The 25,070-nt window shown below is 55.3% G+C and overlaps 11 protein-coding genes across 11 annotated transcripts; 7 read left to right on the forward strand and 4 right to left on the reverse strand.

Annotated features, from left to right (window-relative positions):
* Positions 1-488: 488 nt before the first annotated feature.
* On the forward strand, positions 489-2,825 carry K437DRAFT_103248 (uncharacterized protein). Its single transcript, XM_013388283.1, has 7 exons — positions 489-630; positions 753-969; positions 1,049-1,151; positions 1,222-1,337; positions 1,408-1,939; positions 2,003-2,517; positions 2,600-2,825. The coding sequence occupies exons 1-7, from the start codon at positions 596-598 to the stop codon at positions 2,645-2,647; spliced, it is 1,566 nt and encodes a 521-aa protein (XP_013243737.1). The 5' UTR covers positions 489-595; the 3' UTR covers positions 2,648-2,825.
* A 715-nt stretch (positions 2,826-3,540) lies between these two features.
* On the forward strand, positions 3,541-3,771 carry K437DRAFT_212223 (uncharacterized protein; the record flags this gene model as incomplete). Its single annotated transcript, XM_013388284.1, has 1 exon — positions 3,541-3,771. A coding segment is annotated over one exon (231 nt), but the record flags the coding sequence as incomplete, so codon positions are not given.
* A 1,323-nt stretch (positions 3,772-5,094) lies between these two features.
* On the reverse strand, positions 5,095-5,604 carry K437DRAFT_223278 (uncharacterized protein; the record flags this gene model as incomplete). The annotated part of the gene is made up of 1 exon (XM_013388285.1): positions 5,095-5,604. The coding sequence occupies one exon, from the start codon at positions 5,602-5,604 to the stop codon at positions 5,095-5,097; it is 510 nt and encodes a 169-aa protein (XP_013243739.1).
* A 1,464-nt stretch (positions 5,605-7,068) lies between these two features.
* K437DRAFT_262557 (alpha/beta-hydrolase) lies at positions 7,069-9,211 on the reverse strand (the record flags this gene model as incomplete). The annotated part of the gene is made up of 3 exons (XM_013388286.1): positions 7,069-7,685; positions 7,763-8,741; positions 8,825-9,211. 3 exons carry the CDS (start codon positions 9,209-9,211, stop codon positions 7,069-7,071), a joined length of 1,983 nt encoding a protein of 660 aa, XP_013243740.1.
* A 1,292-nt stretch (positions 9,212-10,503) lies between these two features.
* K437DRAFT_267989 (DLIC-domain-containing protein) lies at positions 10,504-13,549 on the forward strand (the record flags this gene model as incomplete). The annotated part of the gene is made up of 6 exons (XM_013388287.1): positions 10,504-10,756; positions 10,880-11,659; positions 11,745-12,128; positions 12,214-13,106; positions 13,185-13,341; positions 13,437-13,549. The coding sequence occupies 6 exons, from the start codon at positions 10,504-10,506 to the stop codon at positions 13,547-13,549; spliced, it is 2,580 nt and encodes an 859-aa protein (XP_013243741.1).
* Positions 13,550-14,336: 787 nt separating this feature from the next.
* On the forward strand, positions 14,337-15,659 carry K437DRAFT_103470 (uncharacterized protein). The gene is made up of 7 exons (XM_013388288.1): positions 14,337-14,354; positions 14,439-14,728; positions 14,813-14,849; positions 14,929-14,966; positions 15,026-15,031; positions 15,111-15,139; positions 15,200-15,659. The coding sequence occupies exons 2-7, from the start codon at positions 14,593-14,595 to the stop codon at positions 15,422-15,424; spliced, it is 471 nt and encodes a 156-aa protein (XP_013243742.1). The 5' UTR covers positions 14,337-14,354; positions 14,439-14,592; the 3' UTR covers positions 15,425-15,659.
* Positions 15,660-16,077: 418 nt separating this feature from the next.
* K437DRAFT_262559 (uncharacterized protein) lies at positions 16,078-17,255 on the forward strand (the record flags this gene model as incomplete). The annotated part of the gene is made up of 5 exons (XM_013388289.1): positions 16,078-16,291; positions 16,502-16,603; positions 16,640-16,803; positions 16,914-17,000; positions 17,064-17,255. The coding sequence occupies 5 exons, from the start codon at positions 16,078-16,080 to the stop codon at positions 17,253-17,255; spliced, it is 759 nt and encodes a 252-aa protein (XP_013243743.1).
* Positions 17,256-17,754: 499 nt separating this feature from the next.
* Positions 17,755-20,132, reverse strand: K437DRAFT_273797 (MFS general substrate transporter). Its single transcript, XM_013388290.1, has 6 exons — positions 19,494-20,132; positions 19,351-19,435; positions 18,674-19,270; positions 18,231-18,608; positions 18,036-18,145; positions 17,755-17,963 (listed from the first exon to the last, which is right to left on the reverse strand). The coding sequence occupies exons 1-6, from the start codon at positions 19,791-19,793 to the stop codon at positions 17,838-17,840; spliced, it is 1,596 nt and encodes a 531-aa protein (XP_013243744.1). The 5' UTR covers positions 19,794-20,132; the 3' UTR covers positions 17,755-17,837.
* Positions 20,133-22,629: 2,497 nt separating this feature from the next.
* K437DRAFT_284820 (uncharacterized protein) lies at positions 22,630-23,565 on the forward strand. The gene is made up of 2 exons (XM_013388291.1): positions 22,630-23,238; positions 23,333-23,565. The coding sequence occupies exons 1-2, from the start codon at positions 23,014-23,016 to the stop codon at positions 23,387-23,389; spliced, it is 282 nt and encodes a 93-aa protein (XP_013243745.1). The 5' UTR covers positions 22,630-23,013; the 3' UTR covers positions 23,390-23,565.
* K437DRAFT_103604 (uncharacterized protein) lies at positions 23,566-24,144 on the forward strand. The gene is made up of 2 exons (XM_013388292.1): positions 23,566-23,754; positions 23,813-24,144. Exons 1-2 carry the CDS (start codon positions 23,742-23,744, stop codon positions 24,049-24,051), a joined length of 252 nt encoding a protein of 83 aa, XP_013243746.1. The 5' UTR covers positions 23,566-23,741; the 3' UTR covers positions 24,052-24,144.
* Positions 24,145-24,533: 389 nt separating this feature from the next.
* Positions 24,534-25,051, reverse strand: K437DRAFT_256036 (uncharacterized protein). Its single transcript, XM_013388293.1, has 2 exons — positions 24,667-25,051; positions 24,534-24,597 (listed from the first exon to the last, which is right to left on the reverse strand). The coding sequence occupies exons 1-2, from the start codon at positions 24,944-24,946 to the stop codon at positions 24,554-24,556; spliced, it is 324 nt and encodes a 107-aa protein (XP_013243747.1). The 5' UTR covers positions 24,947-25,051; the 3' UTR covers positions 24,534-24,553.
* Between the last annotated feature and the right edge of the window lie 19 nt (positions 25,052-25,070).

Consider the following 25,070-nt stretch of genomic DNA (forward strand, 5'->3'; position numbering starts at 1 on the left):
TTGGGCCGGAGCAGTGATGTAAATCAATCTAATGTGAAGGGCCGTGTCTCGCACGCCGTGTCGTCCGTTGTGCAGTCAGTCGTTTGGCAGGTCCCATCGATGGGTCACCGCCATGAGCGAGACTGCTCCGGTTCTTTCTTTTTCTGCTTACCTTTATTTCTTTCTTTTTGCGTGGCTGCGCGCGCTGAACGATCAAATAAGCAGGTCAGTCACAGCTTGAACAGCAGGAATGCATACTATCGATGATGATCTCATAATTGACGTGTTCATTGTTAACTCGCCGCAAACGTTCACAATCACATTGAAGCTTGCCATGCAACGCTCCCCATAAACATTTCAAGTGGCTCTGTGCTTTCTGCTAGTGCGTTTAGAAACAGCTGAGGGGAGGCTTGCCGCGGTCGTCTTGCGTCCGCGTCCATTTCGCCGCCTTTCACCCTAAGCAGCTCGAGCGTGGGTGATACTGCCGTGTAAGCTCCCATAAGGCTCCTACACAAAACGAGGGCGCTTTTCAGCTCGCTGCACGGAGATCGAAGCAATACGGGGCTAGGAAGCACAAGAGTACTGCGCCAAGATCGCGGAAGCACTGCAGGCCAAGATGGCTGGACCCAGCCACGGCGGAGGGGTGTACGGGTGAGTCAAAGCGTCCTTCAGCCATCCTTGTTCCATCTTTTTTGTTAATATGTTGGAGAACAACTGCTCATGATGGACCCTATCATATCGGATCGAAAAACTATCTTTGACGCACGACACAGCATGTTCGGAGCGGTCGCCGCTCAAACGCTCGCATCGGATCCATTGACATCGTACTCGTCCCAGCCGATCAGTGCAGCCGACTTTGACATGAACACTGGCGCGGCTGACTTTGCGCCTGGAAGGGCGCTCGACTTACTCTTCATAATGGACGCCACTGGAAGCATGGGTAGCTATATTAGAGAGGCCACCAAGAACATCGAAACGATTTGCGATAATGTAAGCCTTCCTGAACACCCCTGCGCAGTAGAGTTGACCACGTTTGCTAACCACTACAGTTGCATTCCTGGCTCACCAGATCGTACAATCTGAGCAGCTACCAGGACCTGGCGCCTTACGCGTCGGACTGATTGCATTTCGAGATCATCCACCGCAAGATCACACGTATATTACCAAGAATTGTAAGAACGGTCGGACTCTTTAGGGCTGCGTGCGCCTTTCTCATTCGCATTGCTTTGAACATGCTTCCAGTTGGCTTTTCTAGCAATATTCAAGAGATGAAGGACAACCTCAAGCAGCTCTATGCATCGGGCGGAGGAGACGGACCCGAGGCAGTGACTGCTGCTATGAAACAAGCTGTCCAACTGGTGCATGCGAGCGTAGTTTCCTATGATTCAGATTCATTAGCTGACTGGCTATGCACGGTCATTTTGGCAGCCCTGGCGTACCCACGCAACAAAACTGGCCGTCTTGATAGCGGACGCACCACCGCATGGCATTGGCGAGATTGGCGACGGGTTTCCGAATGGCTCGCCGGACAATGAAGACCCACTCGTTCTCGCACGACGCATGGCTGCACTCGGGATCTCGCTCTTCATGGTCGCGTGCGAGCCGGCGCTTTCAGGCTATCAGCATGCGGCGGACTTCTATCAGGGCCTCGTTCGAGTCACTGGAGGCATGTGTGTCCCGCTGACCACGGCTAGCCTGCTCAGCCATGTCATCGTCGCCGCGGCAGGAGAGGCGATGGACATGGAGCGCCTGCATAGAGACGTCGGCGATGCGGTGCTTGAGCGGCTGCGTGGACTCAGCTTGGACCAACAACAACAACAGCAGCAGCAATCAACGCAGGCTTTCGCTGCCGCTTCTGTCACGCTCGATGATGTCGCCCGAGAACTGCATGAGAAGCTGTTACTACGGAATGAGAACACCAAACAGCTCTACATTGAAAGCATATACAGAGAGAGCGAAGGTGAGAGCTCTGTTCGAAGATGAGTCGATTTTGGCAGCACTGACATGGACTGCGCTTCGCAAGAATCGCGCCACAATATTGAGATCTGGGCCGCAGCGCCAAATTTGGAAACCGCACGGCCGCACATAAAACGAGTTGTGGGATCCAGGCTAAGCGAAAAGTATCTACAGACACGTAGGGCCGCTGCGGAGTTGAGGTCGTCCACTGCACCCTTTCCGCACCCCCGTCAACCGGTTCCAATACCATCATCGTTGTACGCCACCTCGTCAGGCTCGTCCGCCGCCTCCAGCTCACCTTCGCGCAAGGTGCTATCCGACTTTAGCTCTTTCAGTGCTACCCCTGGCATGAGCGTCAGTGCCTCCACATCGCCAACGCTTCCGCAGGGCTCGGACGCATTCCTCTCGCCGCGATCATCGATGCAGCGCGCATCGGCGGACGATGATGATGATGAGGACCCACAGGATCATAAGCCCAGCAGGCCTTTACCCATTGCGGTCGGTTCCGATGGTGGGCTGGAAGTTGCCGGCGAGGACGGTCAGAGATTAGCGTATCGACAGGGTACAATCTCGTTAGATCAGGTAAGCATGGAGTCATTCTAATCGACCAGTCTTCTGATGTGTGCTGACTGAATGCTGTTCATGACGTTGCGCTGTGCAAAAGGCTCGCAGACTTGCAATGCAGAGTGCATATCGAGGGGGACTTGGGTAAGAACGGAATGCGGGCTTGGGCTGTGTACTGCATTTGATGGTATAAAGGATGAGCAGTTTGCACCCGCCAAAGCCAAAATGGCCCGCCCTGATCCGACGCGAACATAAGCGCCATATACACTACCTACAAACCTTTCTTTCATTGACTGACCTCCCTTACCACTGCCATCTATCGTTGTTAGTTCATATGGGTTATCAAAGAGCAGGCGATTCTCAGCCGAGAATCGCAGAATGAACAGATCTCACAGTCTCAATCAGCTTCAAGGCTGAACATCAATGTTTGGTAACCCCCCAGAAGAAAGCCAAGTGCTTGAGCGCCCGCCAGATCGAGGCAGTGCACTCTCTTGGCAGCCGCAATGACGGACATCTCTACCACCCTCGAAGCAACAATCGATTACCACTTCGAAGTCATTCATACCCTAGGGGCGTCACAAAAGACAAAGGCTTGCGAAGGCGGCACTTCTGGCGAAGAAAAGTTCGCGTTTCAGCTGTACTGCGCGGAGCTATTGGCTGCTGAAACGGGACTTAATGATGCTCAGTTCACGCCCAGCATTAACCAAGCTGTGCGCAAGGATGCAAATATGATTCAAGCCTGCCTGGAGTTTGAAAGGAAAGGTGTTACGGCCGTGAATACGCGCTGCATTTAGCAGGGCATAGCGTCAACGACACGCTGCATTTAGCAGGCGTAGCATCAGCGAACCACCCAGCACCATAGCAAGAGCGGCTCCTCCATTCTATGTAGAAAGCCCAGGTCAAGCTGCTTGGGTCCGGGAAGTGAGCGAGCTTATTCAAGCACAAACATATCTTTTGCTCCCGGGAAGTCTGTGCAGTGCGTCATACAATCTCGAGAAAGTCTCATCTTCGGGAGCGGCCCAAGTTGCATGTTATCAGAGACACTGGTATGGTCGTGACTGCATGAAAGCGCTGGTTCTCCAAGCCCTGAGGGACGAAAGTCTGATTCCCCCTCCTTGCAATGGCAGCGTCATTGTGGAGTCGACACTCCTGCCGCTTCTTGAGAATCGCGAACGCATGGAATACTACGAAAAGCAGGACGAGTTCGATGTCAAGAAGCGTCTGTACTCCTTCAATAAGCGGCGCTCAAAGTTCCTCGGCTCTCGTCAAGAGACTAAAGGGTCTGTCAAATACTCTGCCTGCCAGAATAGACTTGCTGCAAGCGCAGGGCACCGTGACACGGTTCGCTAGGTCCCTGTGCCGAAGGCACGGACGCGGACGCAATGTCAGTTCTGATAGCCCATGGACAACAATACTGCTACTCGTATGGACACATGGTATACCTTGACGCCGGTTGCAACCATATGCGCTGTGCTTGGAAAGCACAATTTGCTACCAGTGCGGTGCTCGATAGAAGGCGTACAACTGTGTCTACTGGAAAGAAGAACATCTCTACGGTGATGTTGAGGGACGGGCGCAGGAAAGGTACGTCGAGCTGCCGATTATCAGACCGCGTCAAGAGAGGCGGCCGTTAGGCAGGACCCCGGGCCGCCTGTCGGCGATTAACGGGACGATGGCAAACTTGAAGGAGCTTTCTCTCAAGGCGCTTGCGGCAGCGTCTCAGGCACTGCCGTCCAGGATACCGGATGTGGAAACATGGCCGCATGTGTGAATTCTAATGGAGATGACCTACACCAATGTTACAACAATAAAGAGCGCACCTATGCATTCAGTCGTCCTCTTGCTCCTTGCCCTAGTCATTATCGATATCAGCGAGGTCAATCACCTCCGCGTCGGGTTGCCTCCGCTTGTCTAATGCTGGAGGCCACGAGTTGCTGCCCTCATTTGTGTGGGTAGTGCAATTCAGGGTTTTTGCCGCCTGGCGATGTCGGTCGGGTTGGTCTGCTGTCCCTTAATGGTCCGACGCTTCTTGCCAGGCGGGCTTGGATCCACAGTCAGGTCGATCGTCACATTGCTCGAAGATGCCTGCGCGGCAGCCACCTTGTCAGCTGCGTCAACAGCTTTCTGACCCATGCCGATCAACGACACATCCGAAGCGCGCGTTTGAGGTTTGGAAGGGCCAGAGCCATTGTCTGTGAGATCCACGACCAAACTTTTCTTCTTGGTAGTAGGGTGCAATCGAGCTGGCGGAAGGATTGCCGGAACAAGTTTCGGATCGTTATATGGACCTACAAGAGCCGGTGGAGGGGGCGGCATCGTCTGATGCCTTGGCCTAGACCTCGGCGCAGGAGGGGGGGCTGTAGGCATATTTCCTAAACGTGCTACGCGTTCCCGGGCCCCTGCGAGATTGGGCAGGACTGGGGCTGGCATTGGAACTGGAGCTGGAGCATTCAAGCCGGGGATGCGCACAATCCCTTGTGCCGGAAGAGGTTGTTCCCCCGGAAAGTAAGGGCTGGAAGTCGGCGATTACAAAATCGTTTTGTTTGAAGATCAGGTGTCTCCCCGCCGCCCAATGATATTCTGATCCTTGCACACTCACCAATTGCACGTCTTCCAGCTGGCGCCACATTCATAGCAGAAAAGCGCCCTGCAGATGCACCAGATCTTGTTGCACCCTGCCGCTCTTTCGACCATTCTTCGACATTCTGGACACCGTTGGATGCCGCCTTTTCTAAGCTTTGAGATGACATCGTTGTCCGCCGGCGCGGTGCACCCTGCGTCCCTGCCGTGCCAGGCAGCCTTACATGCACCGCACGTCCGCTCATTGCATGTCAGACAAGTGATTGCAGTTTTTCGTTTTCTTCGCGTGCCAAGGTAAAGCGAGCACGAAGTTTTCGTGCAGAAAACAGGATCCTTGTCGATGAACTCTGCATGCTTGGTGTGGTACTCGCGGCGCTCGTCGGCGGTCAGCAGGAAGAGAAAGGAATCCTCTGGGATGTCGAAGCCCTCGCATTTCGGCGGCATCACACTGGCATCTTTCATTGCCGCTAAAACAAACGTTCTCAAACAGTCATAATCCCACCAATGTCGATCTTTGCACGCCATTCGCACGCCCTTGCCGCGCTGGATATCGTCCATACAGATGAGGCATTGCCGGGTGACTTTGGCACGTGCCGATACCACAGCCGGTTTGATTGCGGGGCCAATCGTGGACTCGAGCCGCGAGATCGCTTGGAACAGAACATCTCCATCATCGCCTTCGTCGTCTTCGTCGTCATCATCCACGATGAAGATTTCGCGCGCTTTGCCCTTACCAGCGCTCTTGCTGCTTGAGGTTTCATTCGATGCTGGGGACGCGGGCGCCGCCGGCCGTGTCGTAGCTTGCGCTTCCCCCATGGCAGAGGGTGACACTCTGTGCGTGTCAGACTTCACTTACTTCAAGGACATGCTCCACACATTGTTGTCACATTTGTCCGTGTGTTTAGCGCGCCACGGCGAGCGGTCGTCGACGTCGAATGCTCACTGAGGCGGAGCATAACTCTGCGGTCCTAGAGCCCCAGGGGCTGCGCGACGCGCAACAGACACAGAACACCTGTCACTGCACCAATGTATTCTAGAGGAGCGTAGGATGAGGGCGCTGTTCGTCTACGATATCGTGTCAAAAGCAAAGTAGTCAGCTGTGGGGAAAGATGAATTGCTTGAAGGACTGGAAAATAGGGTTGAAAGGACATCGCCGTCAAAGTGGGCCTTTGCATTCGATGCTGCAGGCATCCCTAACCCTAGGGCCAGACGGTATCAACTGAAGGCGACTATACCCACCCAATCGAAGTCCGTAACTCAAACTGCAACTGCATAGAGTACTACGTATGTGCTGATTGGGGGAGGCGGTTACTCTGGTGCGCAGTAACTCCCAACCATCGTCACCGACTATAAGGTAAGCCTTCTTCCCTAACGGTTCACCATCAGATCCGGGATTGCACGACACACCATGCAACACCCCTTTACCGGCAAGACCACCCCTTTCTGGCTAAGAAAGAATTGCAACAGCGTTTCCCAGACGATGACGGAGCCCGTGCTTGATTTATCTGGCATCTCCAGTACCCGCGAAGGTGCTGGCTACGTCGTTGCGCTCATTGGATCATCTGTTTCTCGCCATCGGACGTCTCATACCACTGCTTGGATTGGCATGAGTGATGACGCCAACTATGATGACTTTCGACCTCTTGATAGCTCCCTTGAGGTCACATTATAGAGACTCGCCTAATCATCGCCCATCGCAAATTGCCCCCACAGATCTGCCGATATAGACTTTTAAGGATTGAGATGCGAGTGGCGTTGCACAAGAGGAGCACGTGCTGCATGATACTGTGATAGTTATAGACTGCAGTTATAGCACATATTAAAGCCGCTCGCGAGTGACTGACTGGGCATGTGCATCCGAGTCGCACGCGGCGAAAGCGCATGAGCGTGGCGACATGGTGGGTCGCGAGAAAGCAAAGCGGAGCGCCTTGGCGCTGCAGATGGAGGGCTGGCTCGATATTCACTCCATATAGATAAGGGTGGCGCCGATCACGGGCTCAGCACCTGCTGCTTGCGGGCAGAGCCACCGAAGCGCGCGCCGAGCGCCACTCCCCGACGGAGATGTTCGCTCTTGGCGGCGCTGCGGCCATGCTGCTTCCTTGACGATGATGATGACGAGAAGGTGGTGGCGTGCCTGCTACTAGCCCTGCTGCTACTCTTCCGCTTAGCAGCAGCTGCGGCAGATTGCGCTTGCCCCTTGTACGCGTTCGGCGCGCCGGTGGTTGTGTTGTACGTGGCGTCGGGAGGGAGGACGTGGTTCTGGACGGTGGCGCTTCCCTCCTTGAAAGTGCTGGTCTTGGGGCCGTGGGTCTTGTAGCCTTTGACGCTGCCTTCGCCGACGACGCGCTGTTTACCCGTCGCGACGTCGAGTCCGCGTATGGCGCGGTTGAAAACCTGTAGACTCGGGCGTGGCTGGTAGAATGGCACCTCGTGGCCTGAGTAGTACCAGCGGATAAAGGCAAAAGCGGAAGACTGGCGCACTTGTCCATGTACGGCGTCATCGTGTGACGTCGTCGTGCTTATGTTGGTGAAGCCCGCGCTCGAGTAGCCCGGCGCAGCGATCTGCTCGGCGACGCGCAGGTTGCCGTGGATGTTGCAATTGTAGTCTTGCGAGCATGAGAAAGGGAATGTCAGCAAGGGAGACAATGGGGGAGGTCAGTCAAAACCTGAGAGCAGAACTCACCCGCATCTCCGACCTGGATGACGACGTAGATACCTTTGTCGAGCAGCTTGCGAATGTCCTGCACGGTTCCCTCCTCGCGAGCGTCATCGCCGGTCGTCGAGAAAGTGTTGCCGACTGTGATGCTGCTCTCGGAGAAGTTAGTATACGCGCCGATAGCCTCCTGGACTTTAGGAGAGTTTAGGTAGTCTACGTAGAACGTCGGCGGGAAGGGGTCCGGCTGCAGCTCGCGCATGTCGTATTCGTCGCGCCCGGAGATAATGTCGAGGAACTCTTCGACCTCAGTCGCGCAGAATGTGTCGGCAGTGGAGCAGACGCTATCGATCCCGCTCGAGGCGCAGTCGTCAAGCTGGTCGACGCAGTTGCCTGGGCCGTAGAGGTTGTTGTGAACCTGCGCGCGGATCGACGCGTTGTATGGGTGGATGTCATAGTAGTTGTCGATGGCGTACTCGTAGTACGCCTCGTACTGCGTTTTAGGGTTCACCCACGGGTTGCCGAGGATGACCGTCTGCAGCTGGATCTGCTTGGCGTCGCTGAGCTCCCCGTTGGCAATCTTAGCGTTTTGATTCTCAATGTACTCGTTGAACACGGGGCCATAGTGCCCGCCATAACTCTCGGTCGCAAAGTGGAAACCCTTGCGCGAGTACTGGGGGAACGCGCCCATAAAGCCCTGCAGCGTCTTCCAAAAGTTGGGCGCGGCTGCCTGGGTTGAGTTGACCGTGCTGCGTACCGAGGAGGAGGAGAAGGTGCCGCACTGCAGGCCGGCGTCGGTGACGTACGACGGGCACTCGATTGACGTGTCCGACGAGGGGCCGAGGTTGACAATGTGCCCGCTGGACGAGACGTAGCCGTTCGACGGCTGCGAGTAGGAGAAGCCGGTCGAGATGGGCTGATCGATGATGAGCAGGTTAGAGTGTTCATTCCAGGCGTACGGGTTGTGCGTCACCTTTCCCTCCGAATCGACGCCGCAGGGTCCCAGTTCCTGTTGCGCCAACGGGCGAGGGAGTCAGGCATGCGTCAGCGCAGGTTCAAAGTATCCAAGTGGAAGATGCCGCTCATTTTCACCTGGAAGAGGCCGATCATGCTGCTACTGCCGGGCCCGCCATTGATCCAGCTAGTTAGTTCGGCTTTACGTGGATCGGTCTTGCGCGCCTCGAAGAACCACCAGAAAATGAACTCGCCCTTCTCGACCTCGGCGTAGCCTGCGTACGACTTGACACCGGGGGTCTGCTCGCATACCTCACCCGGGCCGGTCGGGACGGAGCGATACTTGACGGGCACAGCAGCGTGGCCAGTGGCGTGCGTGAAAGAGGATGCGGCGGGAGGCGGGACGAACTGAGCATCCGCCGGGGCGGCGGTCAGGGTCAGGGTCAGCGCCGTGACGGTGGCGCCAAGGAGAAGCGAAAGGAAGGGGAGGCGCCAGCCCCGGGTGCTACGGATGGTGTGCGACATGATGCCGATAGATAGGAAGGCAAATGAGCAAGAGGCGAAGGAAGTGGAGGGTATAGGCCAGGGTTTAAAAAATGTGGACTGCCAAAGGATGCCGAGGGGTGATTCCTGAGACAGCGTCAGTTGACCTCGGGGAGGGGGGAGAAAGAGGGCCGAGCGGGGGTCGGCGGGTGGAGGTGGGGTTGACGGTGCAGGACTGTGCCCAAAGGGGATGGGATACATATATACGAGAGGTTCCCAGGCTATGCCATTCACAATTGCTGCAACATGGTCAGGAGCAACGACCACATGGATGGCAGCAGAGTGGAGAAGCGGGCACTGTGCCTGTTTGTTTATGCACCGCCCGTGTGTTCTGTTGGAAGCGAGCAAGAGATCAAATTCGGTGCAAAGCAACGCTTCTGCTGCAGTGCCCGCCAGCACAAGCGGGGCTAGCAGCGGTTTCAGATTGCGGGCTGTGGCTGCTGCCAACCTGCAGTGTAAACGGATGAAAAGTCGTGCTTGGTTGCCGGGATGCTCATGGTAGTACGTAATGTTCTTACTTCTTGGGAGGTAGCGCCCCGTTCCTGGCAGGCAGCGAGAACCGGGTGCGACAGTTCAGGGGTTGCTTCACTGATCGGAAGGTGGAGGGACCACGCCGTCTTTCGTCTCGACACGGCCATCTTCAACGCGACAGAGCACATGCTTCGAAAAGCCTCGGAGGCGGCTATCATCTATCGTTGCAAATTTGCATATGGATGACAGGGCTGCGTCGCTTGCGGCAACGGTGAGCGTGCGAGACAGGTGCTGCGGGCTGCTCAGCATACCACGGCGCGGGTCACAAATCTATTTTATTGACTTTGGCTGCGCTTCGATATCGACACATATGGCCAAGTAGGGTTATTGCTGCAAAGATCGCCAGAAACCGCGCGACGCCCTCCCCTCCTTTTTGGTTGACGTTGAGGCTACTTGTCCGTCGCAATCATCACCTTATTCGTTGCTCTGCCACGGGGGTTGCATGCTACCTATTACGATATTCGAACGCAAGGACTGGCACGAAAGGAGCGCACGTGGCAGCACCATCCCCTGTCAAGCGCTGTGAGAACCTTTCCTTTCCCCGAGTATCGCGCCGCCGCTGTGTGCATCAGAGCGGCTCTTGCGGGCGGCTAGCTCCTCTTGGTTGCGCCGAAGGCACCTCTGAGCCCTGCTTTGGATATCGGACGGCAGTGCGCAGGCAGGCAGACTGTGTCGGCTTTGCTCTGTCGTGCAACCTTTCCACTCGAGCGGCTGCGACTCATAGCTAAGCTCAAGCGGACAACATGGCCCCAGACACGAGCGTAGATCTCGCAACCATCGCAGCCGGCGCCGCTGCCAGTTCAGCGAGCACGAACGTAGCAGGGGGCGCGCCTTCAGCATCAATATCAACTGTGGCAGGTATTCCTCCAGCACCGGCACCAGGAGCGGGGGCGGCATTTGCAGCAGGCTTCGGGGAGACGGAAGACCTCTGGTCTTCCATTCTCAACTCGGTGCATAGCTCACGAGGCGTGACGACAAAGAACATCGTCCTCCTTGGTGCGTTGCAGCATGCTCTCTAGGGCCAGGCAGGACCTCAGCCATTTCGAAGCATGCTTCCACGCGACTCGCTGACGTGCCAAGGCGACTCGTTTGCTTTTTGATTGATTCTTGCTTGCACAGGCGAGCCAGCAACCGGCAAACGAACATTGCTCAGGGCGCTCGCAGCCGGCTCGCATTCCTCCTTTGCACTTGGTGACGGCATCTCCGGAAATAGCAGCGGAAACATCAATGGTGCAGAGTTTGATGCTGCACCCGCCGCAGCACTAGCATCATCATCTGCCTCGATCGCGACCGTCACTGCAGTACAGCATCCTTCTAGTGCCAATGCAGTTGCCGCTTCGAATCCAGGCCCAGGTTCTGCAGCAGCGGCGGCCGCACTATTAGGCCTTGCATATGGTTACTTTGACGTGACAGATGACGATGATGCGAGTCAGGGCACCAGCAACAGCCGGAGCACTTTGGCCGGCGGTGCGGGTATACAGCAGGGTGACGTTATCGCGCGTGTAGGCGCATACACCCTGCACAGCTCGCACCCCGCCTACACTGGCCTGCTCGCTCTCGCATTCCCTACGGCGCCGGGCGAGGCGGGGAGTATGATAGCACAAGCGGAACCGTTTCTGTCGGAGCTGAATCAGCAACGAGGGCACCTGCCGCAACCGTCGCTCGCGGCGCTGAGCGCCTCACTGATCCTGATCACCCTCGACTGGACGCAGCCGCAGTCCTTCCTAGACCAGCTGCGCCGCTGGCTTGTTATCGTACGTAGGATGGTTGACAGCGCCAGCGACGCCGCGCTCTCTTCTCGGGCAGCAGCAGGCAGCGGCGGAACGTCAGCAGGTTCAGCGTCAAGCGGCCTCGGTTGGAGTAGAAAGTGGGTCGTGCTCGATGAGATGCGCGAAGCGCGTGAGTGCCGCGTGGATCGCGCTCTTTGCTAATCGTGCGGTTGTGCTGACTACTTGCATGTTACCTGGCCCTTCTCGCTGTGTAGTGGAAAATACGTTCCGCGCATACAGAGAGCCTGCTGTGCATGCAAGTGCCAGTGGCGGTGGCCCGACAGCAGCAGTAGCGGGAGCAGGGGCAGGTAGGATGAACGGCACTGCTGGACAGGCCTCGGAGTCGGATGCCAGCTCTGCCGCGTCGAATGCATTCGTTGAGCCCAGCAGCGCTAGCGCTGGCGTCGGTGGGGCCGCGCTATCATCGCTCCAGCTCCCCCTGCCGGACGGGGCACTGGACAGCGAGTCCAACTGGGGTGTAGGTATTGTCATCGTATGCACCAAGGCCGACTGTATGGGCCAGGTAGAAGCGGAGCGTAACTTTAAAGAGGAGCAGTTCGACTACGTCCAGCAGGTTTTACGTGTCGTCTGCCTCAAATGTGAGTATTGATTCTGCCCTGCAGTCTGCATGAAATGAGGTTGATTGCTACTTCCTCTTCCCGTGCACGCACTGCACTCGCGCAGACGGCGCGGCGCTCTTCTACATCTCGAGCCATCGACCAGAATCAGTCGCTTCGTTACGAAAGTACATCCTCCACAGGCTCTTCGACACCTCTTCTGCTCCCACTGGTGCCGCGGGAGCAACAGCAGCCGGTGCAGTAAGCGCGGCGACGAGTGCGCGCTTCCGTCTCGCCCAGCGTGCCAGCACAGTCGACCGAGACACCGTATTCGTACCCGCTGGCTGGGACACCTACGGGAAGATCAAAGCGCTTCGCGGCAGCGACGACAGCTTCGATCCCAAATCCGTGCGCAGGAGCTGGGAGACCGACTTTGCCGTCGAGCTCGAGCGACGCGAGCGGGTGCTGCGCAAACTCTCTGCAGCAGCAGCTGCAAGCATCGCTGCACCTGGCAGTGCGCCACTACCCTCGTCTCTGCCACCCTCCGAGAAGCCGGACGAAGCAGACCCGTCATTGGCGGAAGAGACACTGCGCCAAGAGCTGTTCGGCGGACTTGACGGAGGCAGTGCAGCGCGTAGCGCCGTGCAGCTCTTCGAGGATATCGTCGGCGACTGGCACGCGCGCGCGCCACCCGTCGCGCCGGGAACCAAGATCGCCGAGCCGGACATGCAGGCTTTCCTTGCGCAGCACTATGCGGCGCTTCAGAAGGAGCCCGCTGAGGCGAAAGGAGGCGCGCTCGGCGGCGTCGCTTCTGCTTCTGACCATGCGGACGGCAGACGCGGCTCGAAGGACGCCGCAGGCAGGCCGATGGCGGCGGTTGATGCTGCTGAGGATGTTCGTCGCGGCGTCATGGGTCCCATAGCAAGCAACGGGCTCAGCATTCTGCCCAAGATGGACACGGCGGAAGACGCTGGAGATGAAGTGATACAGCCTGTTCGATTGTCCAAGTCTCGATCGTCCGTGAGTGTCACCACTTAGTATTTTGCAAGCTGCACGCTTATCACCGCTTTCTTCACCATTTATAATCTCATCTCACAGGACAAGCGCGAACGACCGCGCATCGATACAGATAGTCTCGCATTGCCTGCTTCACGCGGCGGCTCGAGGCCGACGAGCCCAGGCATGGGCGGCGGGACAGCGTCGTTGCCCGGCGTGCCCAAGCAAAGCGAGGTCCTACAGAGTTTCTTCCAAAGCTGTGAGTCCAACGCGGCCGCTCGGAAACATCTGCTGTACTACGAGCGGCGTTGTATCGTTGCTGATGCCTGGACCGGCGCTTCACGGATTCAACAGTGCTCAAGGACAAGCCGGTCACAAGTGCTTCGAACAAGAGCTCACGCAGCGCGCGGAAAGGGACGCCTGGGGCAAACGATACCCGCGACACGCAGACGCCTCCTCCAGCGTAATAGTGAAGAACCAAAGGCATCCTGTACGACAAGGACCTCAACCAGGCAAGCGCGAGTCCGTAGATGCAATACAATGCAGTGCAATGCAGCATCCATAAAGGACTGGAGTGTGGCGTTCATGTAGGCTCATAAATTGCAGAGCTGGGAAATGATGTGAGACTTGGGACTTGGACAGTCACGTAAGGGAGAGGATATTCATGGTGCTGGAAGGAGTATCGATGGTAGATTAGATAGATAGATAGATAGATAGATAGATACATACATACATACATACATACATACATACATACATACATACATACATACATACATACATACATACATACACACCGCAAGGGTGCACGCGACTGCACGCGAACCTACACAACCATCGGTATTCGGTGGAGCCCCCAGCCACTTCCTAGCCAGCAGCCTCCGACAGCTGCCGCTATCCGATGCCGGCCAATGTCCGCTAGGCATGCTAGAATTATGAGAGGCCTCCTTTCGATGGGCAATGGGCAACCAGGCCGGCTCGGTTTCCAAAAAGCGAGATCTGCGCATCAGCCACCGTCCGACCCGATGGAGAGCGTGAGCGTGATGAGCAGGGTGAACGCGTATCTATGTAACACTCGGCAGACACGCTCACGCACGGCTGCGGGCAGTAGCTCTTTTTTCTAGGCCTCAATGATTTGAATCACACTCTAAAAGAATATCGCCCGCACAGCTGGCCAAAAAGGCGCTTAGAGCAAAACGTGGGCCTCACCGCCCGGAGCAACTCCGCTGAAGACTTGTTATCCAAAGCGACGACTTCAGCAGTTGATTACTTGTATGCGTCCTTTCGCTGCAGCTCGGGCTTACCATGCTCTTGCGATGTAACAAATGGACCCCCTCTTCTCGCTTTTCTGGGTAGCCTCACCTTCTTCAATGCTATCATTTGCGTCTCATCTCTTCACCCCTTTCGGAACATGTCAGCCGCAGGCCCCATCTACCGAATCTTGGAATTGTCCTACTGGTTACCATGAAATGTATCCGAGTGATGCTTTCTAGCTTGGACATAGTCCAAGATGACAGAAGATATCAAGCATTGTACAAACGACTTCGTCAGCACCGGCGCTGGCCAGTCAGTCCAATTGGCAGCCATCAGACGTGCCCGTGCGGCACCTCAAGGATATCAAGAGCTGCGACAAGAGGAATCACAACGCGTGTCCCGGAGTGCAGGGCAGATTGCAATCCATTTCTACAACGCTTGCTTACGAGAGCTTTGGCTGTCTCACACATGTGCAGGGCTGCACCGACTCAAGTCCGTTTGCCAATTCGTACGGTGATTTTTGCTGCCACTAGTCGTTCATGAGTAGTTTCCTCAATCACAATTGACGGTCTTCAAACGCGCACCCTCGAAGTTTTGCAATCGGTCGATCTCTCTCAAGACATCATGGGCGTGCGTGGCGGCGTCAGATTTTCAAAGTATTGATATCTGACGGCCTTTTCTTCCTGCAGCAAGTTGTGTGTTCAGTACTCCGGAAGCTCAGATGGAGGGGAGTGATAAAGCAGTTGCTAATACAAACACCTTGAACTGTGATAGCAAACCCCCTGAATGATATCTGTTTCCGGGTAAGGAGCGAGTCTATCTGTTGCTGCCTGATACATTAATGACCCATCATCATCTTACAGAACCCTATGGACGGAAAGCTGAAGCGAACCAGCCAGATTCTCGATACGATTCCAGGCATTTCGCGCCTTGAACAGGTAGTCCTCCAACAAGGTCGAAGCGTGCATTTGTATTTGAAAAATATCATCAACAAATCAGGCAGTACGGTCGGCGTCGCAAGAAGCGCCTTACCAAAAAGTATTACATGGGACGCTGCTAGTTTAAGGACGAAGATAGCTATCCTGTGAGGGTGCAGGTCCGGTAATTATCTGAGGCGGAAGCCACGCCGACCGAATAAGCAAGAGCACGCCAAATGGACTTTGCAAAAGTGGTCTCAATCCTGATGATACGCAACAAGGGATCAGGGACCCACGTCCTACCCGGAATGAGGGAGCTCATCCAGGTCAAGTACGTCATCGGACGTGACAGTGTGCACAGCTGGGCCCTGAGGCAGATCGGTGGGAGATGGAAGGAGGGCAGACGAATTACACCTCAGGCGCTCTCGATGTTGTTCCCATCACATATTTATCAGACATTCGAACGCGTTGTGCGACTCACTCGGGCTACAACGGTTTAGTTATGGTGAGCAGCGGCTGTGTCGTGGATGTGCAGCCGGATCTACGCAGTGCTCGAGAACTGAACATGGTTTGTGCTTCCTACTTCACGCAAATCATCTCTCAAGAGGATGGCATTGTTCGAGTTCACATTCAGATGGGACGAACAAAAACGTGCATAGACAAAACACCACCTGGTAGTTGATTTCCAAGAGCGCCCAGACCCTTTTGACACCCATGCATGTTTGACCCATGACGGAATGGCTCGTATAAAGCTGATACCCGTACATTCTACTTTCTCACAAAACTCACTCGAGCTCAGCGAGAATGCCCTTAGCTGAAGGTTCATGCGCTTTTATCAGTTTAAGCGTGATCTACAACAGCCGAAACTCTTCTTTCACATGCAAAGGGCGGCATATGTCATCGGACAGCGCACCTGCCAGAAATTCTCGCAGGGTGATCGCATCTTCATCGCGTGGCTTCCTTTGTTCGAAACACGGCTGTTACCTGGTTTCATGGCACCCCATGACTATCCATTGCAGAAGTGGCGCGTTCACACACGTTCGCACAGGGAGCTAGGGCATGAATGTGTCGATGATGGGTAATTCAAGCTGCTCTTTTACAAGATCACACATGGAAGTGAACTGATGCATCCTCGCTAATGTACAGAAACCTTCAATTCGTCATGGAAGGTTCACCAGCGTCATCAAAAGCAATCGCCTCGCTCCATCCTGTCTACATTCTCAGCTGAACTCCGTTAAATCGCGCCAGATCCGATCAAATTTGTCGCACAGTTCAGCCGCCTCTTCTCAGGAGGGTCATCCAAAGTTGCGGCCGATGAAGCAGACATCTCGCTCGCGGAGTTCAAGGTAGGTCTGTGTCGAGCGTGCCCAATTGTGATACTTGCAGAAAGCGACAAACGCTGGCTCCATCGGTACCAACAGACTGATTTTGAAAAAGGAAACGAGTCTATGTTTTTCACAGTTGAAAACTATGGCGCCTCTCTCACCTGCGGAAACGCTGGCGATTCTTCTCCCCAAGGCGTTGACACCATGGCCGAACAGCCCTGCATGGTCAGCAGGCCATCACTGAGAGCCAAAAGCTGCGGTAATTCGTGCATCGAGGTTGGGAATGGCTTCAACACCGCAGAAGTCGTTTTCCGTGATGATGCACGACGTGGTAGTTTGTCGATGCCATGTTCTCCAATGGCCGCTGGATGATCGTGCTCTTTTGGGGAAGGGGCACCCGTGATGCCAAGCAGAAGGAGCGAGTAGACTTACTGGCTGAATAGCTTGTAGACATGCAAAAGCATTACACACCTGCTTGCTAAGAGGTTAGCGTGGTGATCGACGTGCTCGCCATATCCAGCACACTCCGCACCGAAGTCGAACTTACCAAGTACCACCCGGTCCTGCGTGCATTCACGACTATATGGCACCAGCCTGACTCGGCAGGCCTGGGAAAGAAGGCCCTCTCACAGGACTACCGGAGCATCGTTTCCGATTGCAAGAGCTTGCAAGCGTGAAAATCTCCCATGCCCCTTCTTCGATTCCCGAAGTTGGTTGACAGGTGGATTGCCCCGTACAGGTCACAATCGCGCTCATAAAGCGTACGACATCTCCCCTGCAGGTGCCGTGATCGTAGTTCGCCCGGAGAGGGAATCTGCGCCGCGGGTCGAGATTGAGGATGTCGACCGTGTCCAGGCTTTCTTCCGCACATGCCTCCTCCCCGGAGACAGAGACACTGTCCCCGAGGAGGCTCTGCTTGTCGGCCGTGTCGATGCGGCCGGCACAACTGGGTATGCTCTTACTGAGGGCCTTGATCGTGCGGTGGAGGACACCAAGGCGGCATGAGTGGTATGCGATACTCTCATTACACTAGTAGGTATGTAGCAATGCGAGTCAAGCAGCGCATGGTTTTTAGCAGTGCTGCATGGTCGGAGACCCCGCGAATCCTTGGACACTCATTCATTGTCCACGTAGAGTCGAGGGGCATTTGTGGTACGAGGCAACATGTAGCCTTTGAAAAGGTAACTGTACAACATATCTCAATGGTCTAGGATACAATAGTAGTGATCCAGGCAAAGTGCCTATTTCGCGTGCGGCCTTCACAACGGGTACCGGAACGACTTGCGTTCCCAGTCCGTCAGATCGGAGAGCTCTTGCGTAGCGTTCTGTTCTTTGGCGCTTTCGATTGGGTAGAGCCTATCGCGGCGCTTGTTCTCGATGGAATGCTGGGTGCAGAGGTCAAGTGCGGGCGCGTCAGTGGAGACCCTGCGGAAGGGGTCCGCTTCGGTAAGACTCACGTAAATAAATAGGGCCACGTAGAAGACTCCACCGACGCACAAGCAGGCCAGCATAGCGGCCTTTGCGCTGGGGTAGTTGGGTGCTTCGCTGGCACGATATGTTTGTGGGCCTGCCAACGATGATAATAATAATAAATGAAAATATCGATATTTAGCACATTAGCGGACGGATTAACGCGTCGGACAGGGACTCACCGATGATGTTGCCAGCGGCGTAGCCAAGGCTGAAGACGGCGTTGAAGGTGACCTTTTTCGTCTCACCTCCAACGGAGCTGCTGAGCGTAGCGTAGAGGAGCAGCGTCGGCATGGCGAAGAACATGACCATTGCGTACCCTGCCACCTTAGCATTGGCTTGGGATGCGGGGAGGCCGACCATCATGGAAGCACCTAAGATCGCGACGAGCAGGCAGGCGATGCCCGGGATGGAACGGGTCTTGGTCCAGCGTGCGATCAGCACCATGATGATGACAGCGACCACTTCCGACAGACCGGTCGCCATGCCGAGCAGCGCGGTGATCTTTTTGTTATAGCCGAGGGAGGAGATGATAGCGCTGCCAAAGTTGCTAGTGCCACCTGCGGAGACGAGTGCTTTTGTATGAGTGAGCCCGTTCGCTGGTTAATGGACGGTGAAAACTCACCGTTGGCAACATCGAGGGTCAGGATGCAGAAGAAGAGAAGGTAGAGGCGAGGATCGAGGAAGGCCTCACGCAGCTGGTACCACTTGAACTTCTTGTTGTGCAGGCCCGTCTGGTTTTCGCGGATGCGCTCGACAGCGATGAGCTTCTCGCGGTGAGAGAGCAGTTTGAAGGTCTCTGGAGAGGAGGGGAAGAAGGCGAGGACGACGATGCCGAGGAGGATGGTGACACCGCCGAGGATGATGAACATTTCTCGCCAGACGGGCAGCGACCCGCTTGGCTGCATGAGCACGCCGTATGCAACAAGGCCGCCGAGGATCTGGGCCCAGCCGTTGCAGGAGAACCAGATAGCTGTGCGCGAGACCTGTTCGTTGCGGCGGTAGAAACGGCCAGTGATCATAATAAATCCCGGGGTGACTGCGGCCTCAAAGATACCGAGGAACAGGCGACAGACAACGAGGCCAGCATAATTAAATGCCGCGGCGTGCAGCGCGAGCACCGTGCCCCACAGAATGATGCAGGCTGCGAGGTAGCGTCCGAGCGGGAGTTTCTGGAAGAGGATCCCGTGCACGGGCGTGGCGAAGAGATAGCCAAAGTAGACTGTCACAGAAAGAGGTAGTTCCTTGTGAGTATCGATGGAGGTATGGGGAGCATTCGGCTCGTTGGTTTGCGTCACCTACAAATCGAGCCTAGCCAACTGTAATCGGCGCCGCTGAATTGGAGGTCATTTTGGAAACCGAGGAGATGAGCGTAGTTGGTGGTTGTCTGCAGATGAAGGGAATATCAGCGTGTGCTGAAACCCGGGCTGAGCGCGCACACGCACCTTGTCCAAGAATGTCAACGTGTAGACGCAGCACATCATCGGCATCATCAACAGGTCGATCTTGCGGAGCACGCTGCGGAGCTCGGTGGGCGTTGGCTGCAGTGCCTCAGCTTGGAGCTCGTGCGCGATCGCAGCGACGTCATGGTCCAGCGCGTGGTCCGCCGCGTGGGCGTCGGTATACTTTTCGAGTGTCACGTATTGCGGCTGGCTCAGCGAGCTGGGCGTTTTGCCGAGGGCAACCTTGGCGTCCAACGAGCCGGTGCTCGATTCTGTGGCCTGGTGTTCTTCCGGTGATGTCATCTTGGGCGACGGGAGGGGTGGGAGCGCAGGAGATCTTGTGCAATGCCGGCCGGGCGAGGCTGGGGCTTGGCTAAGAAGATGTTGACGTGGCCAGTCTGTTTACTAAGAAAGATGTCTCCGGCGGAGGCCGTCTGGCGTTGAGGCCGCTCTGGCTTTTATAAAGGGCATGCTCTTCGCGGCGATAATGAGCTGTTATCTTCAGTGTATATTCTTTGCGATCGCTCCGAGATGAGACAACACGCTGTGATTGTCAATCATTATCAGTAAAGAAGATCCTGTCCGGTGCTGGAGGACCTATGTATTGACTGCATACATGGCAGTCGATGGGTTCTTTTCGAATCGGCCTTGGGTGGCAAGCAGAGCAGGCGAGCAAGCGAATGCATGCATGTAACAAAGAGTGGGCGCACATGCTGTGTACCTGCTGTTCGTCTGTGTGTTCATTAGCCATCCTTCACGCGGCCATGAGTCGTTTGAGACAATGTCTAGGCGCAGCGACACCCGCCGCCACGGAGATATGATAACGATGCGATGGGTTGCACAGTCCCGCTGGCTGACAGGGTGAGATCCTGGGAGCCAGTGCCGAATCTATGTCACACTCGCTTGCTTCCTGGCCGCCGGGTTAGTATCGCGCCGCAATCGCTACGTGGGGGTAGGGGTGTGGTGGCGTCCAACCATATCGCGCTCTCTCACCCCTGTTCGCCCTCTCTCGCAGCCCACCTTCGGATGCGCTTCCGATATTCCCGCGGAATTTCGCTTCCGCGTGACTGCACACCGAAACTGCCAAAGCCGGGAGGAACTTCTCACTTACTCCCTGCGTGTCATGTAGGGTAAGCTCGCTGCTTGGCCCACCGAACCTTCAAAGCCGAAGTATTCACCATCAGGCTCGCTTTGGAGCGTACAGTGTTTGGCCGGCATCGCCCAGTCACAGATGCCCCATACTACATATTCATCACACCGTCGCTTAGGCTACAGGGCCAGCTGCGCCCCGCCAACCCCAGGCGGTATATGTAGTGTGCCGCGGCCTGGCTCCTGAGTCTACAAGGGCTCGACAGGAAACCGTTGATCCGGAAGTGGTAGCAAGTTGGACGAGGACGAAGAAGAGACGACCAGTGGTTTCGATAAACCGCACCGAGCTAAGCAGGAGGGGGTGGGAATCGACCTCGCTGGATGACATGGCTTTGGACGCTATCGGCATGGCCGCGTTGGACGGGAATTGCTAGCACCACTAGCCGTGGAAGAGAAGAAAAGCCGCTTCGACAACAATACCTTCCCCCGCTACGAGGCAGCAGATCGCCGTGCTGACATGTGTCCCGCTAAGCAAGGTCATTTCGACCCCCTCCTGCTTAGCACGGTGCAGTCTATCGAAACCACTGGTCGTCTCTACTTCGTCCTCGTCCAACTTGCTACCACTTCCGGATCAAAGGTTCCCTTTCGAGCTCTGGTAAACTCAGGAGCCATGGACTGCTTCATTGACAACCGTTTTGCAATACATTATGGGTTGCATCTGCAGCAGCTACAGGGCTTGCGTAAACTTACTGACATTAATGGGAGAAACGTTTCATCTGGTGCGTGACTCACAAAGTCCAAACGGAGATTGATGTCGGCCACCTGCATTCCCTCGAAGATTTTTCTTCACTCATTTGGATAGGTATAGGTACCTGATCGTACCCGGCCTTGAGTTTCACCGCGAACAAAATACTGCTCTCGACTTTAGGAAGCTCACGCTTGAATTTAGTGAAGACCTCAGCAATACGCACTTCACTTTGTTGAATTCCCCAGTCGGGGTCTGCAGCATGCAGTGACTCCAGAATTTCCCAGAGTTCTTGTTCCGGGCTCGAAGAAGAGCTTCTCGGTCAGAACCCTTTCTACAATTTCGTTCGGATCCCGTTTCAACACTCAAGGAGTCCTCCTGTGGCGCCCCAGTTTGCTTCCGGATTCCTAGCTCCCCCAATGGAGGACACGAGTGACAGTTCTGTTGCTCGGGACTCGGCACAAGTCACAGGCTCAGCCGTGTGCTAGCAGTATCTCAAGCAGACGATTCCCCGTGATTAGCCTAACCTTCTCTCTGCCTTTTCAAAATCCGGTGCCAACCGCTTGCCACCACATCGAGCGATCAAGCGATCGACCTTTTTAAAGGTGCAAAGCCAACTTTCGGATGCCCTACCCTCTCTCTAGTCATGAGCTTACTGAGCTTGCAGCCTTGCTGGAAGAAAAGGTGCGCAAGGGTTTCATACGTCCAAGAAAGAGCCCCTTTGGTGCTCCAATCTTGTTCGTGCGAAAGAAGTCGGGCACCTTGCGGCTTTGCGTCGATTTCAAGGCGTTGAATTCTGTAACAGTCAAGAATAAGGTATCCCTTCCGACCATAGACAATACGCTTACCACCTCGCATGTGCAAGGCGCGTCACAAAGCTTGACCTCAGCGGTCTCTACAATATCGTTTACATCCGCAAGGGAGCCGAGTACAAAACTGCGTTCAGGATGCCCATGAATTGTTCGAAACGTTGGTCATGCCTTTTGGCTTGAACAATGCTCCCGCAACGTTCCAGGCCGTCATGAACGAGAGATGTTCAAGGATCTGCTCGACGTGACAGTATTGGTCGTTGTGGACGAAATCTTTTTTTCAAGCACTCCGTCGCAAAACGACGCTCGCGTCTGCGATGTCCTTCGCCGCTTGATCAAGAAATACCTCTTCAGCGCAGCGGAAAAGTGCGAGTTCAACAGCATGCAGACCGAGTACCTTGGCTACGCAGTAACACCCGATAGCATCGAGATGTTCCGCTACACGGGTTGCGCCATCAAATCTTGGCGTTTTCCGAACCCTTTTGAGCTATGCAGGCTTGGCTTTGCCAACTTCTCCCGAAGGTTCATCGACGGCTACTTCAAGCTCATCGCTCCGCTGGCAATAAGCCCCGAAAGAATGCCATCTTTGACGGAACACCCATGTGCCGAGCAGCGTTTGACTCTCAAGAAAACCTCCATGTTTGCCCCTGTGCTCCTGCATTTTGGTCCCTAGTCCCCGCCTTCGGCCCCAGTCCAATGTTTCAGGCGTAGCCTTGGTCGGTGTCCTCAGCCAGCTGCATGAGGTTCGACGCGGGCATCGTCTCGCCTTCTACGCTTGAAGTTTCAAAGCAGCAGAGCCAGCTACTCAACGCCCGACACCGAGCTTTTACCGATTGTCGACTGCACCCTCATTTGGCGGAGGTATGTCGATTCGGTTGAGATGCATGACGTCTATATCGACCATCGGTACCTAGCAATGCTTAAGTCCCCGAAGGTGCTCCCTTGCTATGAGCATTGCTTGCGCGAGCAGGTCATGCCGTTTCAACTCGCCATCCTTTACCGGCCTCGCAAGGACAGCACCCAATCCGATGCAATGTTTCACCGCTTCGATCTCGTAGAAGGAGGGCAAGCATCGCAAACACCACCAGCGGTGTTGCTCGAACCTGTGAGCGAAGTAGTGGAGGTCTCCGTGGCGCGAGGCTACTGTCCGGAGAATGCTAAAAGCCCCTCTAGAATTTTGATCCCATCGAACCTATCAGATCAGCTCTGCCATCCGACACTTTCTTCAGTATCACCTCGTCTTCTACGCTCTCTGAACTATTAAGGCTCGAAGGAGGTCTGCTCTAATTCGGGTATATTATCTACATTCTTTCAGCTGCGTGTCCAAAACTTCTGCACCTGGCAAATAACCTTCCGCTCGCTGGTCACTAGGGAGGGCATCGTACCACTTCTCGGTCCACTCGGAACCACTGGTGGTCAATCCTTTGGAGCGTCGTCCAAAACTATCTCTCGACGTGTGATCGTTGCCAAAGGTCGAAGATTCCACGACATCGTGCATATGGCCTTCTGGATCCACTCAGGACACCATCGCCATGATGGGAGGAATTGTCAGGCGAACATATCACAGCAATCTGTTCAAGCGATGGATCGAACGTCATCCTCATTATCATGGGATTTTTCAGTAAGGCTTCCAAATTCTTCAAGTCCTACAGCGCGGAGCACTCTTACAAGCTAACCAGGCACTTCGTGTGACATATCTTCGCCGATCGCGGCTTCCCCAAGTCTATCATTTCAGATCGGGAGCCCACCTTCGACCCTCACTTCTTCCACGACACCATACAACATACTGAAGGTCACATCAAAGCTTTCATCCTCGTATCCTGTTGCTATCGACGGGCAAATCGAAAGAGTCATTGAGACGTTGAACGCATACTTGAGATGTTACGTGGAGTATCTCCTGAACGACCGGGCTAGTTGACTCCCAATGGCACAGTTTGCTACTAACAGTGCCTTTTCTGCCTCATGCGGAAAGTAACTTTTGGCATGGTGGACGGTCGCATTCCTTGCAGCGACACGGCCCCTACCACGCCCTCTGTTCCTGCTGCAGCGGAATTCTTGTCGAACATGTGCGAAGCCCAACGACTTGCTCAAGAGGCACTGAAGCATGCAAAGGAACACATGCGTACTACGCCGAAAACCTCCGATCCAAAGCTCCTATGCCTGCACTAGGCCAACTCCTTCTCTTGCAACAAAATCGTCTTTCCAAAACACGGCTATCGAGGGCACTGTCGCAACCATTCGCAGGATCGTTCGCGATCTTCAAGCGCATCGGGAACTCTGCTTTTCGACTTCAGTTGCCACACCTGGGGATGCACGATACCGTCGAGATCAACACTATTCGAACCATACAGGATCAGCGTCATCCTCGATCGACTCGTCGCTCCGCCCTCGTCACCCCCAGAAGGCGCGCATCGTCAATGTCATTCGTCAGCGGAAACGATCTTCGAATCACGTATCCATTGCGGCAAGTTCGAGTACAAGTTATTTTGGGTTGGCTACGAGTGAGATGATGATGAATGGTGTCCCACGACAGACCTATCGCACGGTGCGCCTGCTGTCCTTTCCAACCTGGTCATCGTGGCCGACCCATCGCGTAATGCAGACGCAGCCGCAACGCTATCGACGCGATCCTTCTTCAGCATAGCCGTGATGCTGCCTCGGATTCCACGCTGACGGCAAATCAAGCGGCGTCGGGAGGCCGCCATGAGAAGGAGTGCATTGTTACCGACCGCCCGTTGGTCGTCACCGGGAGCGCCCGCCGAAGCGGTCGGGCCCAGCAAATGCATTAAACAGAGTTCGGGCTCAGCTTCCATCAATCAAACTCCTTGTTTGACACGCATAGCGCATCTTGTGTGTGCTATACCCTTCTCGCCTCGCATAAGTAGTAGTCACGGGCATTTCATCGCATTCCGTCTGTGTATCTGGTCCCCAACGAAT

The sequence above is a fragment of the Tilletiaria anomala genome (genome assembly GCF_000711695.1).
Source record: "Tilletiaria anomala UBC 951 chromosome Unknown K437scaffold_32, whole genome shotgun sequence".
Classification (NCBI taxonomy): Eukaryota; Fungi; Basidiomycota; class Exobasidiomycetes; order Georgefischeriales; family Tilletiariaceae; genus Tilletiaria; species Tilletiaria anomala.